Raw genomic sequence first — 20293 nt, forward strand, 5'->3', positions numbered from 1 at the left:
GCGGTGGTGGTGGCGGCGGAGGCGGAGGTGGTGGTGGCGGAGGAGGAGGTGGTCTAGCAGGAGGATAAGGAATTGGAGTCGGCGGTGGTCTCGATGGAGGATACGGAGTTGGGGTTGGTGGAGGCCGAGACGGAGGATATGATGGTGGAAACGGAGTTACTATCGGTGGTAGAGTCGACGGAGTGTACGATGGTGGATAAGAAGTTGGTGTTGTGGGTGGTCTTGAAGGAGGATAGGGAGTTGGTGTTGGACTAGGTATAGAGGGTGGATAAGGAGATTGGGCTGGTGGAGGTGAAAGAGGAGCTGGTGGAAGTCTTGGAGGAGGTCGTGACGGAGGATAAGATGGTTGAGGAAAAGGTGTAGGTGATGGCGTTGGCTGGCGAGACGCAGGATATGGAGTTGGTGTCGTAGATATTATTATAACTTCTTGCGTTTGAGGTGGCGGCTGTGGAGATGTATAGGATGGCGGTGGTGGCGGTCGAGGAGATGGATACGAAGGAGGTGGTGGCCGTGGAGACGGATACGAAGGAGGTGGTGGTCGTGGTGATGGATAGGAAGGAGGTGGTGGCTGTGGTGATGGATAGGAAGGAGGTGGTGGCCGTGGAGATGGATACGAAGGAGGTGGCTGAGGAGACGGATAAGAAGGTGGGGGCTGAGGAGACGGATAAGAAGGTGGTGGTTGAGGAGACGGATAAGAAGGTGATGGTTGAGGAGATGGATAAGATAGAAGAACTGGTTGAAAAGGTCGATAAGGAGCAGGATAATTATAAGTAGGATAACTGGGATAGTTGGGACGTTGTGCGGGATAGGCAGGTACGTTCTCGGTCGGTAAGAAGAACGGTACCCTCGGCCTTTGATAGTTATATCCTGCTTGTCGTCCAAGCCGCACTTGTCGCCCAGCGCCATAATTCAGCAAGAGTAGTATTTTCAACTGCGCGTAAAACAAGTTACCGTGAATAGGGTTCTTTTTTTCTGGAAAGTAACACATATCGACGACGTAATTTTGAACTTACCCATTGTAATGGCTGCATAATCACTTGGAGCGTATAACGGATGAAACAAAGAGACGAGGGCTTTTATAGAGAAGCCGGTTTGTAAGATCCGCTCACGATGCATTTCCTTGAAGTCGACGCGTCTAATGACATTCTATTACATTTCTTATTATACTTAAGAGCAGTACTGAGAGGCTGAAATTGCTAAAATGTGTTTACTATTACGGTTAGGCGTGACTAGAACTTTTGACTTCTTTCTAAATCGCAGGATTTGGGTAACGCGACGTTGAACTTTTATTTCACCATCCATTATGCCGGATAAAAGAACATCTCGTAACTGTAATAGGGCAAAAGAGAAATAGAATAACAAAGAGAGTGAGAATTACGATTTCGTTAGCACGGTATTGTGAGATAAGCGATAGGTTGTATATTAAAATCGTCGTTAAGTGTTATGACATACGCGTCGCATCACATTTTACATAATTTTATGGATTTTCTCAATAAGATGTGAGTAAATAATGAAAAATTTATTCCCGTCATTATATTCGAGCAAGACGACCGAATCGTATCGCTTTGTCACACTCCATTCACTATGCAATAGTTTAATGACTTTCAAGCACCACAAGTGAAGTTCGTTTTGCGTAAAAGCGTACATCACGGTCTTTAACCTCGACATAAGTGAAATCTCGAAGATAATGATCGCTGAATTACGAGGTGCAATTTTTTTTATTTTCTTTTTTAGATCATAATTTGTCTCAATCTTACCGATAATTTTTACCGGAACTTGACAATCGTAATTATAGCTATGATTTGACACGAATGATCTCTATCTACTCCTCGCAAAATTCATCTAATCGTTCTTAAGTGTAGGACGTTTCTAAGACGACAAGAAAGTGACAGGGACTACTTGGGTATTCACGAAGATGGTATCTTGGGTATACTAACTTAATTAAGTTACTCTCTTAACGATATCATTATATCTACAAAATTATCTTGAAACGCTTGGATAGAAACGATCGAGATTAGTCTTTGTTTTATCCAAATATTTTTCTAAAAAATCCGAAAGATCCTGTTGATCCTTTCGTGAAAGAATAGAAACGACTTCTGCGGTTTACTCGCGTTTTACAAAATTCATGTCTCGCGAAGAGACATCAAAGCGCGTTTCAGACGTGCAGCTACGTGCAGTTACGTGCAGTTAAACGAAGTTTATGGATGAACCGGACTGAATACTAACTGGATCTTTTACGTTGCTTAAACGAACGAAGAGAATCGATTTTTTTTTCTTTTCTTCTTTCTTTCTCTCTGGCTTCCCTCGTCGATTTACGTTCTAATGGTATATCGATTTTCAAATGGTCGATATAAGAAAATTCGTATGTTGGTCTATGTGTGTGCATCGTTAATCTATCAAAGTGACGTCTCGCAAACAGTAGGATGAACAGCTTTACGACGAGTCGAAGGTCGAATTGTAAAACGGAGATTAGATTTTAAAAAGAATACGATTTATGTATATACGTATGTATGCACGTACATATGTGGTATACATATGTGAATTCTTTTTACTCATAAATATTTCGACTCGATCGAATAATCGCAAAGCATTAGTAAATCGTATAATCGAGAGACCTTACGTAATCTTTGAAATTTTGTTCTACCATCTATTTCACCGTAGGATAGAAATGCTGGACGTTGTTGCATTTCCCCTTTCTGCATACAAATTGAATCCGCAGTCGTACATTTGCCAAGAATTTCTTATATCTTCCAAGGAAATAGAACTTTCTTTTGCAAAGGGGCAAGGCCGTTCTCGATAAAGGACGACGACGACGAAGAGAGAATCGAGTACTTCGATTTCCTTTGCATTAACATTTCTTGACCTCTTAAATGGGACTATCGATCTTTATTATTCTTCTTGTGGAGTGTTTGAGGAAGACAAGGGAAGGGAAATTGAAACCCGAGACTTATTGAAATGTTGATTTTATTTAAATATTATATAGATCTTTGGGTAAGAAAAGTAAAACTTTTTTGTTCTTTTAAAGTTTTCTAAAAGTTTTCTAAGGAAAACAAATTTTCGGGATTTTCGGGAGTGATTCGACAGAAAATGAAAATCTTTTCTATCTTTCCTCGCTGATTTATTTAAAAAAATGTTGGGTTGACAGATTCTTTTTTCTTTTTTTTTTAGAATTATACGATTATAAAGATGACACGGGATTCCTCTTCTTTTTGTTCATTTATTATTCTTCCAAATTTTAAAGAAAATGGGAAGACGTTAGAAGCTAATTAAAAAAAAAAAAAAAAAAAATAAATAAAAATAAAAAAATTAGTCGAAGCAAAGGAGACAACTGTTCAGAGATCCTTTTTAATTAGGAGAAAAATAAACGTTTTCTTGCTCGCATTGAAAATAAAAAACGATTGTCTCACTTTCTTCCTTCTTTCTTTTTTTTTACTCTTTGAAACTTTTTCTTGATATTGTCGATATATTCGATAAATAGATAGATCGAGAGGAGGAAGATGAACGGTATCGCGTGTTCGTGAGTGAGTAACAGTAGATTCGTTCCAAGAAATGCCCGACATAAAACGGAATCCATGATAAATTTACGGCATTTCGCACAGAGTCCGACCTATCTCGAGAAGGTACGTCGTTAAACGTCGTTCTTGTATCACAATCCAAGACGAAGAGTTAAGCAATGGAATTAGGAAGAGCTTCGTGTGTTTCGTTAAAAAACTTTTTACATTCTTCATATTCAGAATCTCTCTCTCTCTCTCTCTCTCTCTCTCTCTCTCTCTCTCTCTCTTTTTCTCTGTTAATTCGTAAAGAAACGAAGCATTAGCATTTTGAAGAGAGATAGAAACAGAGAGAAAATATGCGCGTGCAACCGCAATGAGAAAGAAAAGGATAAGAAAAAGAGATATAAGAAAAAAGAGAGGAAGAAGAAGAAGAAGACGAAGAAGAAGAAGAGGAGAGGAGTAACGAAGGAGAGAGGGAGTCCTGCAACAATTACTATCGTAATGCGGCTTGCACGTTGTCGGCCAGTTGCATGCCAGATGGCAGAGACGATTTTGTCGAGAATCTTACAGACGCGAGGCGACGCGACCCGACGCAGTGGTTACGTTCTACTTTGTGATTTTCTTTTAGCAATTTTAAACGATTTCAACGTCGACGCGTTGCGTCAACGATAATGAATTTTTCTTCCTTCTCTTATTCTCTATCTTTGTAATTCTTTTTATCTCTCTTTCTGTCCGCTCTCTCTTCTTTAACATCGTCGAGAGTTCCTTTCGATTATCTACCCCTTGTAGTTCAAGGGTTGAGTATCATCTTACACTTGTACGAAGTGCGTCGATTAAAAGATATAATTCTATAGGGATACGCGTTGATTTATTCGACGTTAAGAGTTTGATAAATTATCGATCTCTTGGACTATTCTTTTCTATCGCGTTTTATCGATTTATATCCTTTCGTATTAACCCATTGGAATTTTTTTTGTACGAATTAATAATAAAAACAAAGCCGGATTTAAATGAAAAAGCGTGGTAATGTTTGAATTATTCCCGCGTGAGTATCACGCAAACGTGGATGGAATATCGATTATAAAAAGATTCTAAAGGTACAAACATTAACGATACAAATATATGGAAAATATTTGGGATTTGAAACGTCATAGTCGATGACTAAGCCCGACACTGATTATTATCAATCAAGCTAACTATCATATTTCCGTGTGTGTATTTCTTGAAAGAGAAGCTATTTCAGCGTCTCTTTTTTATCAAGACCATCATTCTGTCGTATAGTAGGTAAGCATTAGACATTAGGCCGATGCATTGGGATTATAGCGTGTGCCGGTGCAGTTGGTGGACAGGTCGATGTGTCACCGTCGTTCTCTAGGGAAACGTCAAGAGATAGAAACTACGACGAAGGATGAGGAGAAGGGGGTGCAGGAGGAGGTTGAAAGAGGAGGATGAAAGAGAAGGAGGAGGAGGAGGAGGAGGAGGATGGGTAGATGATGCTTGGTTACTACGAAGAAGACGATAAAGAAGAGGATGAAGAGAGGGTGAGGTGGGGGTAGGTCGAAGACAAAAAAAAAGAAAACTGCGAAGTAGGCAGGAGAACGTCCAGTTTTTGCTATGGAGTTAGTTACCTTAGACCGAGTAACATTCTCACATCGTGCTGCGGAAAAGGCAAGATCCCTCGATCTTCGTGCCGCGTCCTTCGAAAGCCTTAAGAAGTCGAGTTCTATCGTCGTAGTTCTCGTAGTCGTTGATCCTCCACCCTATAGAGAGACTTCTCCTAAGTTGCTATGATTCTTTTATTTTTTTGCTTTTCTTTTCTTCTCTTTTTTTTTTCGACGCTTATTAGATCATCAGGTTTTTTGTCGAATATGTTCGGTAATGCTCGATCGTTGAACCTATCGATGGTCTTCCGGAGAGTTTGTATATGTTACTTAATTTTTATATACGTATAATTTATTAGTGATTAAATATTTATGAATTTGTATATACGTGCTTTTTTCTTTCGATCGTTCGTTCGTTTTTCTTTCTTTCTTTCTTTCTTTCTTTCTTTCTTTCTTTCTTTTTTTGGATTTGTTGTAAATTAATAATCTTAAGTATCATTGAATATATATATATATATATATATATATATATATGTGTGTGTGTGGATGTATGATAATCGAGAGAACTCTCTTCCTACATCTCTCCAAACTCCTCAACGACCCTTCCTTCCTTAATCTTAATCTCGTTATCACCTTTTTAAAGCACGTCTACGTGTATGCACGTATATTGCAGAGTAATAAAAAGTTGATAAATTATGTAAACTCGAGAGATAAGCCACGCGATTCTTAAACTGAGAGATGCATATTTTATAACATAAAGCGTATAATCATGAATTATAATTCTTTTTTATTTGCGAAGTTTCAAAGTTGTATCTTTTTTTTTTCTTTGTAGAAATTTTATTCCCGTTTTGTTGTAGGGAAAAAATATTTTCAAGATTCGTAGTTAATAATTAATAAATAAAACAATTGTTCGAAGAATTACCTAAACTCGAGTTTGAGATGCAATCAATTGATACAAGTACGAATAAAAATGTTTCTAATATCCAAACTTTGCTGAGAGTTTTTTGCTTTTGGAATGTTTTTCTTTCCTCCTTTCTCTCTCTCTCTCTCTCTCTCTCTCTTTTATAGAATTTAGTTGATAGTATTTTCCACGAAGAAATTCGAAGATCGTAGACCTCTCTCGAGTATCGCCGGAACGCAGAGGAAGATGCTAAGTGGAGAAGCTGTGCTCACTATAAATAGACTCTTACGGTGGATGAAAGGATGGCAGGGAGGGAGGGAGGGAGGGAAGGGTTCGAAAGGAAATTAAGACATAAAAGCACCGCAAAAATGTTGCGGTGTAGTCCTACTAAAACGAGCAGTCTTTTCTCTCTTTCTCTCATCATCCTCTTCGCGTCGCATCGCATCGCTTGTCGCGAAACGAAACGAAACGAAACGAAACGAAACGAAATGATGAGAGGAGAAGAAAAGCGTGGGAAGAGTACTCGTGCGTTTGTGATTAGGCAATTATTTAAGTTCTTTTTATCTTTCGTGTGACATTATTGCTCGTACACTTCAAAGTTTCTCTTAAGCAATCGAGATCATTGATGTCGAAATCATTTGATGAACTTTGAAGATTTTATTCGTTCAAGTGAAAAGTCTTAGAAACTTTATCTATTCTTTTTCTAATTAGTTTTTATAATTCTTTATAAAGTGAATCTACCTATCGTAAAATACGTAATTTATATATTGCAAATAAATTGTAATTTTGTAAATTTTTATTTACGTTATTTTCTTTAATCATAAATTGTTATTTAAAATATTTTGACCTATGTCGTATTATAAAAATCAAGAAATAATTTATGTTACCTCTTTTTTTTTTATGCAATTGTTTAGTTATTATTTAGTTTATGTTCGCATATTGGTATAAAATATTCTCAGATAACGTTTGAAATATTTAATGTTTTCAAAATCGTCACGAGTGAACGAAATTCTTTTGTTGATACAACTTGACATTAGATTTGAAGGGTTTGTATAGAACGATGACATTGAGTCTGAGTTGTGTCTTTCTTACTTGGAGTTCCGGAAACTCGATCTTCCTTGGAAAACGTAAACAAAACAGTCAAGAGGGCAAGAGTGTCCTCTCCTCTTATTTTATTACTACACGAGATACGCAATAACATCGTTAGCTCTCTTCATTGGTCTCTATATTTTGTACGTATAGAGATTAATATAATTGATTTGTTCTTAAATTTTTATTAACGATTATGGGTCTCCGTATGCAGCAACCTCCACGTGGTGAGACCTGGACTATCGATATTACTCTCGTTGTAACGAAATGCACCTAATTCTTTTTTTTACACTTTTCTTTACACGACATTTCGAAATGACGAAGTTTCAAAACAAGCAATTCTATTTCTACACGATTTTATGCAGATTTTTTTGAAACTAATTTATCGTATAAATGAAGTATTAGGTGTATGTTATACTATGATTAACAACGCAAGTACTATCGAGCTGATCGGCTGCATGAGCCATTCAGAAGCCAAATTGTTTATTCGTAGTAATAATTTTGCATAATTAATATCAACTTATTTTCATAATTCATTATCATGTGTTTATTATTGATGAATAATATTTCGAAGCTATATCTTAGAAAAATACGAAAGATTATTAGAGAAAAATTTCAAAGAACAATTATTTAGATTTGCAGATTATGATATAATAATTTAATATTATAATATATATAAATATATATGACATATTTTATATATTATTTGTTTTTAATGCTTTTCCACTACTTTCTTTTTTATAAATGTTTTATAAAAATTTTTTATAAATATAAATAAACTTTTTGATAAAATTAATTACTTTGGTTTTTGAGTGGCTGAAAATTTCGGTATTTAAAAAGCATATGTATTCATTAATTTGATGCTAATTAAAAGTATATATACATATATATATATATATATATATATATATATATATATATATTTGAAAACTTTTCCAAATTTTTAGCTTCACGTTCGAATCATAAATTTGAATATTATAATTTTCTTTTCCTTTTTCTTTTTTTTTCATGTAAATCGACGAAATATTAGATAACACATTCGTTAAAAAATAAATTCGAATAGGATATAGATGCTTTGTTTTTTCTTTCTAATGCACTGGAAGCATGTTTATCTAAATCAAGTGTTTCTAACTGTTTTAAGAGGGATAAGAAGGTACAAAAGATCGATGATCGATCCATTTTCGAAACTGTACACGCGCAAGAGACTCGACATAGATGAAAGGTCGTATATACGATTGGAGTTGCGAACGCACCTGAATACGAGACGAGCAAGTAGTTAAGATTCCGGGCATTGCACTCAAAAGCGACGTACATTTGTCTCTTCGAAGTGGGAAAAAGAAAAAGGGCCTGAACTCGAACTCGAAGTAACGTAAGCGTCGATCGGTAAACTTATTTTTGATCCTTTTTTTTTTCTTCTTTTTTTTTTACATCGAAAGAAAGATTCGTTCGATTCGGCTTCAAATTTTTAGTATTCAGATCGTTTCTAGCAGGACGTTGTAAGAGTTTCAAAATCGTTCGTAATGCACTAACAGTAATTTATTTCAATTTAGTTGAGAACAATTGTTTATATTATATCATGATTTATATCAAATTAAGAAAGTTAGAAGGGCTATTAGAAATGTGTACGTCGAATAAAAATTATTTATATATATTTTTTTAACTGAAATTTCTTTTTAATTTTTTTCTTGTTCTATCCGAACTGCATTACATGTAGTTATATATTTAAAAAAATAAAATCCATAGTACCTGCAGAGATATTTTTTGTATTTCTTTTTTTTTTCTTTTTTATTATTTCTTTTCTTTATTTATACAAGTTGCATTCGTAAGTCGTACTAATCGAATTTCCGATCTATCGAATGAAGCAATCTATCAGGTTTGTCATTACACATGCTATCGTATAAACTTCCTTGATAGTTCCATTGAAGAAAAATCGTTCGAAGTGCGTTCGATAGGAAAATAAAGTCGTCTATTCAAGAAATAGGAAATAGTGAAAAGATCGAAGTCGAGGACATTTCGTTCGGCCTTAGATTTCCAATAGAGAAGCGTCATCGATTAGAGTCTCTCGTGACAATTCTTTTCTCGATGTTCTTTCGAAAGACGGTCGCAATTTTTTCTCTTCAAAGCTTCGTTTCGATGGAGGTTTATTCTCGCGAAAAGGTATCGAGTTAGTCCGTAGAGTTGACAGTCCTTTTCGGCTGCTCTATTTTGTTCCCTCGATTGAGGACGCGAGAGAGGGCTCGATAGAAGTTAAAAGAGGGGAAAAGAGAAAGAGAGAGAGAGAGAGAGAGAGAATGATTATATGGAAAACGACTGGGAGGGTTCGACGTTAATCAACGAGCAAGTCACGTGGGACAATTAATGAAGGCGCAATCGGGGCTTTTCGATCTCCTCAAACGCTTGTATTGTTGAAAGAATATTCGACGAAAGAAAAAATATGATCTATTTTAAGCGAACAAGTGAAAAATATTTTCTAAAGTAATGTAAGACAACGTTTCATTTTTGTCGGTTTCAAAAAATCAATTAGCGTTAGAAAGTCATCTTACGGTTAGAATAAATTTTTTATTTTTTATATTTTTTGTAGGCACAGATATCTATAGTATTGGATTAATGTAAAACGGTATGATCATTATTTATTATCGTATCGATATTTTTGATAAACAAATTTTCTTTTAGTCTTTTTAACATAGTCGCAGAATATAGATAGGCTCTTTAATTTTCATGTATATTTATATGATTGTTTATTATTATGTGAAAAAGAAATTATTCTATAAAACAAACTAATTAACGAAAGTTAGACGGATTTGTGTTTGCATTAAGGAACGTAAATAAATATTTTCAAGTGAAATTTATATTCTTTAATTATTTCAACGAAATAAATGAAATTGCTACTCGTAAATTATGTTTCAAAATACAAAGATGCTGCAGTATGTTTTCAGTGGCTTAAGACGATTACAGAAATCTTTCGATAGACAAAAATAGATCAACTTTTACCATTCCTAATCTTCTCTTTTAGTTTTATTCGCTAGTCTCAGAGACGCATAAATTTTGAGACACGGACTACCGGGCTGGGTTTGCAAATAAGATTACACGAGTATCGTGTGATCATAACACGAGACGACATGCGGGTGGACGAATAGCAAGAAGACGATGATGTATTTTACGAGTACACTTTGTAAAAGACTATCGTCCTGTATTCAACCGGAAACAACTCTTTTTATAGCAACTCTTACGGGAAACAAAAGAATTTTACAAAAAGTATTACTAAAAATTCGTCTTAATTAAATCATAGTAAAAATAACGATGTAAAGAGAAGTATCATATTCATACGAATCTTGGCAGAGTATCCCTTACAAAATAGAGAAAATCAAAGAATAAAAATTTTTTAAAATCATCATAATTATCATACTGATATTAATGACGTAAAGAATACAACGACACGCGCATAATTATTCATAGACAGAGAGAGAGAGAGAGAGAGAGAGAGAGAGAGAGAGAGAAATAATCGAGAAGGAAGCACAAAGAGAAGATTTCTTTAAAGTCGTCATAATTATCGACGTAATTAAGTAAGAAAAAATGATTAAAAAAAAAAAAAAAAAAAAAAGAAAAAAAAAGTAAAAAGTAGTTAAAGTGGTTAGAAAAATCGATAGGTCGAAGTCTTAGTCGGTCCTTGGCCCGAGAGCTTTGGTGGTTCGAAGGGAGGAGGGATAATAGGGAAGCAGCATCGTATACATACACATACACACACACATTCACATTCACATTCACACTCACACTCACATTCACATATATATACACATACAAATGTATACATATATCCTATCCATACGTAGTTGTGTAGTCGCTGAGTAGAAAGAGTGGGGAGATGTCAGACTGGAAGGGAGAGGAGCGGCGCAGGAGGAAAGCGCGGCACAGCCGAGCAGCCGGCAGTCTGCGCACGGACATCGATCGAGGTTCACGTTCCGCATTTACCGCATCCGTCCTGTTCTCTCATTCGCACACACTCTTCTGTTTCCTTCCTTCCTTCCTTCCTTCCTTCCTTCCTTTTTCTCTCCTTGCTTCCTCCTTCTTCCTTCCTTAACTTCCGTTCTCGAGATATTATCGGAATACAATATCGCGTGTCGCACTTGGAATCATCGATCATCGATCATCGATCTTCTTCCGTCTTTTTTTTTTCTTTTTTCCTAATTTTTCTTTCCTTTCCTTCGTATTTTTCTTTTCTTTCCTTCCTTGTGCATTTTTTTTTTCTTTTTTCTTTTTCGTTTTTTGGTGAAGAGACGAAGTAACGAATATTCTCTTGTGAGTTTGTGTGCGAAGGGAGAAGACACGGAAGAGGGAGAAGAAGAAGAGAGAGAGAGAGAGAGAGGAAGAAATTGATATATTTTATCTTATGGTTTTTCTTACAAATTAAATACGATCGATACGATCGATCACAAGAAGATGATCTAAAGACGATGAATCTACGCTGATCCTGTTATTTCCGATTCTCGTGAGTACCAATTACACACAGCTGTGATTTATTTTATATTTCCTTGTCTTTTTTAATTTGAACTTTGTGTGTGGGCGTACGTTAGATCGTTTGCGTTATTACTTTTACCGTATGAAACGGATAAAGCGTTATATATTTATTGTCGTAATATTTAGGAAGTTCAAGATACACAAGGAAATGTTGTTGTGTTCGATTGTAATCGTTAAAAAGAAAAAGAGAGAGAGAGAGAGAGAGAGAGAGAGAGAATATAAAAGGCAATATATCGTATTCTATATTTGTATTATTAACTGGCAACGTTGTTAGAATGTTATTTGAAAGTCGATCGATCTTCCCTACGAAGCAAACACACCAGCGGACGTTTGTAGGTGTACTAAATAATTCGTTATAACCAAGTATACTACTGCTTTTGCTGCATCTACCAACCCTCTATTTATTTATGTTAGTTAGAAACGTTAGAAAGTGATGGACTATCTAATAAATATTCATAATACGCTAGAGTTATGAATTATTTCGCCGTTGAGCTATGGCTAATTAATTGAAGAGTTATCGTGTAAGACAAGCTCGAGAGCAGGCTCGCCTACTCGATTTTATAAAATTTTAATGTTTTGTTATTCCATGTGATAAATTAAGTCGAAAGTGAGAAACATTTTTTTACGTACGGTGCTTCGTTCTCGAGAAAATCAAATTTGTTAAAAAATCAATATTTACGATATTATATATAAGGTAATCAACTTTATTTTTTTATTTTTTGTATATATATATATATACATATTTTTTTCGACAATGTTTATAAGAACAATTAATTTTATACGACTTCGGTACAAATCAATTTTTCGTGTAATCTGTAACTTAGAAATGAATCGTTTTAAATTATTAGATGTTCTGTATGAAAATATTGCATTGCATATGCATATATATATATATATATATATATATATATATATATATATATAAATTAAAAAAACAAGAATAAAATCAATAAAAAGAAAAAGAATACAACTTATTGTTACTGTCAAAATAAATTTCGCATATATCACATAATTAAGATAATTGAGCTCGGGATCTACGTGGTAAATGGTTTCATCCTATATATACATATACATATGTATAGCTAGATAAAGATAGAGCTAGATAGAGAAAGAGAGAGACGGAGAGAGAAAGAGGGAGAGAGAGCAGAGATTCAAGTTTGTATATAGTCGCGCCTCGAAACCGCAGGTTCGAGGGCCGAGTAAACGCGACCAGCCGCGGATCGATTTCGCGAGTTGAGGGCAGCTCGTTGGTACGGTTTCGTAGATATATACTTCGTGTGGCTCGCTTCCTCTCATTTCTACTTCCGGTAGGCTTTACTTTCGCGCCTAAAATGTATGCAACATCCGTTAGGTCTTTCTATGCACTTTTATTTGTTACTTTTTTTAATGTTTTAGGACATTTATATGCCCGTATACCAATTCATTCTAATCGTTCAATATTATTAATCATAATTTTAATGTATTCTTTCATTCTCTAAACGGTACTTTAAGCGTAAGATGAGTACGTATGTATTATATATATATATATATATATATATATATATATATATATGTTAGAGAATTTTTATGAAAGTATATTACCGATATTTCGTTTATATAAATTGATAAAATTATAGCATATAGAATCGGTAAGATTGTAAGGTAGTATTAAATATTTTCAGAGTAAAAGATAAACAATATGATTCATTCTACAAAATGATAAGGATATTAATGTAAATATTCGCTCAGGGTAGAAAGCAAAAAATGTATATACTCTATATAAACAGATAAAATTGTATCGAGTAAATGCGTACGAGTTTCTTTTTTTTTTCCCAGGAATGAAATCATAATAATATAGAAAAAGAGAGACTGTTGTACTCGCGTTATTTACACTTTCGTTAGATCGTAAGTTTGTTGTCGTAATAGAGCTTAGAAGCATAACAGAGTCGATTTCGAAGGTGGGGAGAGAGTAAGAGGAAAAATACCAGAAGCGATTTGCAAGATGCTCTCTCTCTCTCTCTCTTTCTTAAAGAAGAAGAAGAAGAAGAAGAAGAAGAAGAAAAAGAGAGCTTCGCTAGTCAGAGTTTATTTGAGTTATTACGGTACATCCGATTACTGCTCCACTTTGCGAATGCTCCTGGCATGTCATTTGAAAGACGACGAACACGAGTCTCCATCTTCGTCTCTCTATGCGTTGAAAATCTTTCACGAATAAATTCACGGAGATCTATCTATCTATCTATCTATCTATCTCTCTCTCTCTCTGTCTCTCTCTTATATACACATACACGTACACACACACGTACACTCATTTTTTTCCGGCTTTTTGAAAGGGTGGCCTAGCGTGGAATTCGTTCCACTACGTGGGAGATACGACCCGAGTTTGGCCTCTTTTCTTCCTTCCTTCTTTTCCATGTCGTTGCATCCGGTGCATCGAGAATGAAAAAGAAAAAGTAATGTCAACATAGGCTTTGTGTACGTGTATGTCTGTATGTATGTGTTACATGTCTATGTAGTTGTCACGATATTCGATGTACTGAAATAATGGGTGCAATTTTATGATGATATATGATCGTTCATTTCAGCGATCAATAAGGAAAACAATTGCAATTTAAAACGTTTACGATTATTATTTGATTTAAAATGAAAAGAATTTATTTATTGTTTAAAAGGATCGTCTTGTTAGATGCAAACGATGAACGACGATACGTGCTTTATTTCGTACTGATATACACTTTATTGCATCTAAACATTTTCTACGGAGTTTCGCACTTCCTTTCTCTTATCTTCCTTAGAGTAAATATTCATTCAAGATTCATTATATCAACATTAAATATTTATTTATAACGAAACGTCAATTGCAGATATTACGAAATTTATATTTTTCTAATTCTCACTTATCTTAAATGCAACTTAATCTAATGAACTCCGACATGCGTGTGTGACGAAGATTATCAACACGTTTTGTATCTACTTTTTCTTCTCAACGAGCATGTATGCAATAACGACGACAATTATTTTCCAGTCTCGAATAAAATTGCTAGAAGAAAAAGAAGAGGGAGAAGAAGAAGAGAGACAGAGATATTTTGTACTTATCTTACTACATACACACACACACACATCAAGTGTCTCCATAGAGAGAAAGACAGAGAGAGGGAAAGATAAAGAGAGAGAGACAGAAAGATAGATAGAGAGAAAGAGAGAGAGAGAGAGAGTTACCGTTACTAAGTATATCTACGAGTATCTCACCGAATTTCAGAATCCTCTGACTTCCTTTAAACGTTTGGATTTAACGAGCGTGTCAAAAGGGTCATGCTGTGATTACTGACCTGAATCAAACGCGTGCGATTTCATCTTCCTTTTGCGTTAGACACAGGGATGGAGATTGATCAGAATCATGCATATAGCACATATTTTTTAAAGAACAAAGATAAAATCTTCATAATGAATATTTACAATTCTTCATTACTATATATTAATTCATTAAAACATTCAAATTAGTATAATTATTATTTACCATAATTTTTATTTAAAAAATTCCAATCATATTTATTGTATAACTTCTGATATAAATAATACTTATAAAAAGAAAGATATAAAAAGAAAAGACGCAACTTTTATGTTTGTACGTAAGAAGAAAAAAGAATGAAATTAGTTAAACTTATCGAACGATTTATTCGATCGACAAATTTTCGAGATTTCTGTCATTGATCTTAGTGTTGTATTTCGAACGTATAGAGCGCTTTTATGATGATTTGAAAGGCTAGGAGCGTATGCGAGTCCTTCGCCTTCACCTTTAAAATCGATTAGAAAAATGAAGCCAAAGAATGATCCGTCGTATGTCCCATATAACCAATGCTGTTTACGAGCTGTAATATATAAGAGCAAGAGAGAAAGAGAAAGAAAGAGAGAGACAATAAATGCGCACGCGACAATAAGACGCTCACGCGTGATAAGGTCGCGTGCGATCGTTCTTGATCGCTCGTGCGTGGAGTTTCCTAAGCTTTCATATTCAGTATACATATGTACATAGATAAATAGATAGCTATATAGAGTATATTTCAATTCATCGCTTTCATTTTTTCTTTAATGAAGTAATAGAATTGCTAAAAAAAAAAAACCATCATTAATATATCCGACAAATTACATTCTTTTTATTATTTATTATTTACGATTGAGTATAAAAAGATTAGGAATTTTAGACAATAATAATAATAATTATTATTATTATTATTGTTATTTTTTGTAATTTTTGGAAATGTCCAAGTAATTTCTATCGAACGTTTTCTTTTTATTAGATTAAATAAAATACTTTTACAAACACTTTTTTTTATTAGATACAAGTCTAGACAAAGAAGTGATTTTAATCCCCGTAATTATATATTTACGATCGAAACCTTATCAAAATGAAATCGTATTATTATTAATACGTATGATTTCTCTTCTTAGTGTTAGAAATTTATATGTCTAGTTACGTTCTACATTAGAGACATTTCGTTTCGTCGTTGAAATATTCGTTATTCAGACGGTTTGAATCGGTCTGCGCAAGCGAATTAGACTACGCTTATTGGATTTTCTAGCAGTGTCATTCCACTCGGATTTTCACCAACACCCACGGTTTTTGTCAAAAGACGACACAATGTGGTGTGACGGTAGTGGTAAGCTAAGTACAGAAACGAAAAATCTCTCTCTCTCTCTTTCTATCTGTCTGTCTGCCTCTCTCACTCGTTCTTCTCTCAGACGACGCAACTTTAGACGCGAATCGTGAGAGTAAGCAAACTTTAAAGCGGTCGATTCGCTTTTACTTGTCTCGTATTTGTGAAAAAGAGAGAAAGATATATATATATATATATATATATATATATATATATTTGTGTGTGTTTGTGTGTGCGTGTATGTATAGCGAATCTTTTTTTAAAAGAGAACTCACCAGATTAAAAATATAGTAACGTTTTCGATGGAAGCTCACGTGTTTCCATTTGTAGTTGCTTTGCTTTTCAACGAAAAAAAGAAAAGAAAGAAAAAAATCATAAAAGTACAATTTATTTATCGACAATTTTTTCTTGTATCGGTGCATCATCCTTTTTTCTATCCTGACATCTAATTCTTGAAACTGGATATTTATAGTTGTTCATTTTAATGGATCTATAAACCTAAAATGGTTTATATAAGTGGATACTTTATTCTGAATATATAATCTCATTGATATTATATTTACTATAATATTTTTATTAACTATGTACATATATTAAACGTTTAGGTTCGTTCATTTTATGTATCGTTTAGTATTTAGATTCGTTTAGATGCAAAAGTTGACATTTTTATCATTCTCGTTTGTAAGTTATCTTAATTTTTCTTTTCTTTTACGAATAGTTAGAAATTCGTTTTAACTTCGTTCATTTATATCTTTCATGATAAAATGTTGAAAGTTTTTATGAAAAACGATTAAAAGGTTGAACTTTTCTAAAAGTCGTTAAAACGATATGAAAAGTGTGATCGGAGTAATGAAAGTTTCAACCAAGTTGACGTTTCCTTTTTCGTGAGAGAAAAGAGTATTGTTTTTTTCCCCTTTTCTAGAGCTTTTTCTCGCTCTATTTCTTTTTGTAACCTTATCTCTATAACTGTTTACAGTAAAAGAGATAACGCTGTCTCTATGTCTATAATTTTCTGTACCTATCTACTCTAGCTATCTAATCTATATCTTGTGTCAATATCTGTCTACTTAGTATCTATGTATCTATTTCTTGTCTTTATTTTTCTAATGATATTCTAATATTCTATTATCAATCCTCATTCATGGTATAGTATTACTTAATAACCGTAATGTTCTGTCTACATTGATTAATTAATTTATCTTTACTGTCAATTTCAATTTATTTAATAACTTTCTTTCTAATAATATTCTTAATGTTCCATTATTGATACCACTAATATATATTATATAGTAATTCATATTAATACTATTACGAGTCTGTGCGTATTGCATATTTTATTTTTTATTTTATATCTCTCTCTTTCTGTTTTCTAATTTTTTTAATTTCTTTTCCGTATTAGAATTTATTAAAATTCATTTAAATGAATTTTTTTTCTTTCTTTTTTTTTGAAATTATCTTCTCTCTCTCTCTCTCTCTCCCTCTCTCTCTCTCTCTCTCTGTCTCTTTCTGTCTTTGTTTAATTTTTTTCGGCCCCTCATCGAGAACTCTCTCGAAGGTAGGCAAAATTTTAGGTAGGTAAGATTTTCCAACTCTTACGCCTACCAAGGAATATAAATCGTTTTATTATAGGGCATATAAATGCACGGACGCGGGAAAGAAGATAAGATAATGTCATTTATACGCACTGACATGCATCTCGAGAGTCAACGACCTCGGTATTTACTGTTTACTCGAATGATTTGCGAAATGAGAGCAAATTTTGCAATTGTTCTTTTAGAAATAATCAATTTCCAATGACGTTTACCATTACATCTATAATTACATATATAAATAATATCGTAAGACGTTATCAGAACATCTTATGCCGTTATTATTTTCGATCGGAAAAGATTAAAAGATATTTATAGAAACGATTAAAATATCTCTAGCAGCAAAGAAGAAAACTAACGTTCCCGTTTCGTCGTCCGTCCATGTTTTTTCTTCGTAACGCTTTATAAAAAGCAAACGAGTAGTAGAAGTCGAGAAGTTTTACTTCTTACGAGAGAGAACTCGAGTCGAGAGTTTCTCGTGAGTTCTTCAGGTTCCTCGAGTTTCTGCAGTCATACAACACACACACACACACACACTCACACGCACATACACTTACAATAACTGCACTGAATCTAAGCTGTCCTCCTGTTGGAGTTGGAGTTTCATTGCTAGTAATTAATTGGAGCGTTTAAATATAGATTAATTTTTCATTTTAAAATGAATCGCATCCACCTTTCATCCCGCCACGTTCCCCCTATCCATCCCCTTCCTCACCACGCCTGCCTCTTCTCTCTATCACCACACAACTCTCGTCCTCTCATCCATTTCTACTATAGTTGCTTACTATAACTCGTAGCACGTTGAATGAACTTTTAAAAGGAACTTCTCAGCTCTGTCGGTGCACTCCTCGAGATAAGCAATGAGAAAAGCAAGGGAGAGGATAGCAAGAAAGCGAGAAAACCTGCTCGACGAGAGTTCTCTCCGAGAGTTCTTCTAAATATATGAATAACGATATAAGTCGTCGATGAGCGATGCCACGCTGCTTTAATCCGGACGAGACAAGCAAGCTTTTTTATACGTTTCTCGATACGCTCCTGTGCACCACCCTCTTCCTCTTTTAACTTACGCGCACGTACTTACTTAGGTGGATATGCGTGTGTCTTTATAGGTATATGTATTCTGTGTATATGTAATTCTCTCTCTCTCTCTCTCTCTCTCTCTCTTTCTCTCTATCTCTCTATCTGTCTCTCTTTCTCTTTATATATATATATACATACATATATATATGTATGTACGTACGTATGTATGTATGTATGTATATATCTGTCTCTCTCTCTTTCTCTCTTTTTCTCTATCTCTTTCTCTGTCTGTCTATCCGTCTCTCTTTATTTTTCTATGTACGTGTATATACGTATATGTACGTGCATATGTCCGTGTAAAAAGGATGGGATAAAATCTATGCGAATCTTCACGATCGACTTCTCGATATAAAATTAGTTCTCCTCTCTGGTCGATCGTAAATTATCGGCTTAGTCCTACGTATACTCCGAGCAACATGGATTTCCAAGGACTTTACGCGTTTCCACGTTAAGCGAAGGTGCTACCTCGCGTACGCGAAAGATCTTTCTTTGCTTGGGACGTTGCTCCTATCTATGTATGTACATACGTATGTTATCGATGGCATTAACGAGAGGGGGAGAGAGAGAGAGAGAAAAAGAGAGGAAGCACTTTTTATTATAAGGAATGGAATCATATAAAAATATTCGATCAGAGTGAAGATTTTTATTATCTATTCTTTTTTCTTTTTTTTTTTTTTTTTATTTCTTTTATAACTTTTCTTTTTGTGTAAATGTTTGGATTGCTCCTTTGTAGAAACTTTTAATTTTTAAGATAATAAATACGGAAGACGTTCAGAAAAATTATCTTCCCCATCTTATCGATTATCAACATTTGTTTTCCTTTTTCTTTTCTATAGGTATAATCAATGCAAAAATTTTGACGATGACAAGTTTCAATAAATTGTCAATATTTTTAATCGTTCATCATTCACCAATGATGACGAACGTTGTAGATATTTAAAAGAATATTTCCGTACCTCTCTTTCTCTTATGGGACAATAAAATGCAAGATAGAAGGGTCCGTTTTTTGCGAGCGCTATCAGGAAGTAAATAAAAATCAGCTCGTTCGAATTCGGAGTAGTCGAAGGCCGCCTGTGGTGTCCGATGAGAAAAATGAAGTAAACGAGAAAGAGAGAGAAGGACGGACAGACAGACAGACAGAGAGAAAGAGAGAGAAAGAGAGAGAGAGAGAGAGAGAGAGAGAGAGAGAAGTATAGTATGAAGGAAGGGAGAAACGCGGTCGTTCCTATCGTAAATCATCGACGAAAATACAATAATGCAGGAGAAGAGGCGAGCTCGCGCCATAAACCAAATCACATCGGTTGACCCCGCTTGACCTCCTCTGCCTCCTTTTGTGCGACACATTTTCTTCGTTTTATGCGTTTTATTTCTCTTTCTCTCTCTCTCTCTC

At 34.5% G+C, this 20293-nt stretch overlaps 2 protein-coding genes across 2 annotated transcripts in view; one reads left to right on the top strand and one right to left on the bottom strand.

Moving 5' to 3' along the window:
* LOC122634203 (extensin-2-like) overlaps positions 1-1116 on the bottom strand; it is a 2370-nt gene extending 1254 nt beyond the window's left edge. The window contains exons 1-2 of the mRNA XM_043822907.1: positions 1014-1116; positions 105-972 (exon numbers count right to left, since the gene is read on the bottom strand). Of these exons, the coding sequence (XP_043678842.1) occupies positions 105-972; positions 1014-1116 (971 nt within the window). The remainder of the gene's footprint in view (positions 1-104; positions 973-1013) is intronic.
* A 10228-nt stretch (positions 1117-11344) lies between these two features.
* Positions 11345-20293, top strand: part of LOC122634372 (dentin sialophosphoprotein-like) — a 64536-nt gene continuing 55587 nt past the window's right edge. Inside the window, exon 1 of the mRNA XM_043823251.1 lies at positions 11345-11571. The gene's annotated coding sequence lies outside the window, so the exon portion shown is untranslated. The remainder of the gene's footprint in view (positions 11572-20293) is intronic.

This window comes from Vespula pensylvanica, chromosome 14 (assembly GCF_014466175.1).
Source record: "Vespula pensylvanica isolate Volc-1 chromosome 14, ASM1446617v1, whole genome shotgun sequence".
Classification (NCBI taxonomy): domain Eukaryota; kingdom Metazoa; phylum Arthropoda; class Insecta; order Hymenoptera; family Vespidae; genus Vespula; species Vespula pensylvanica.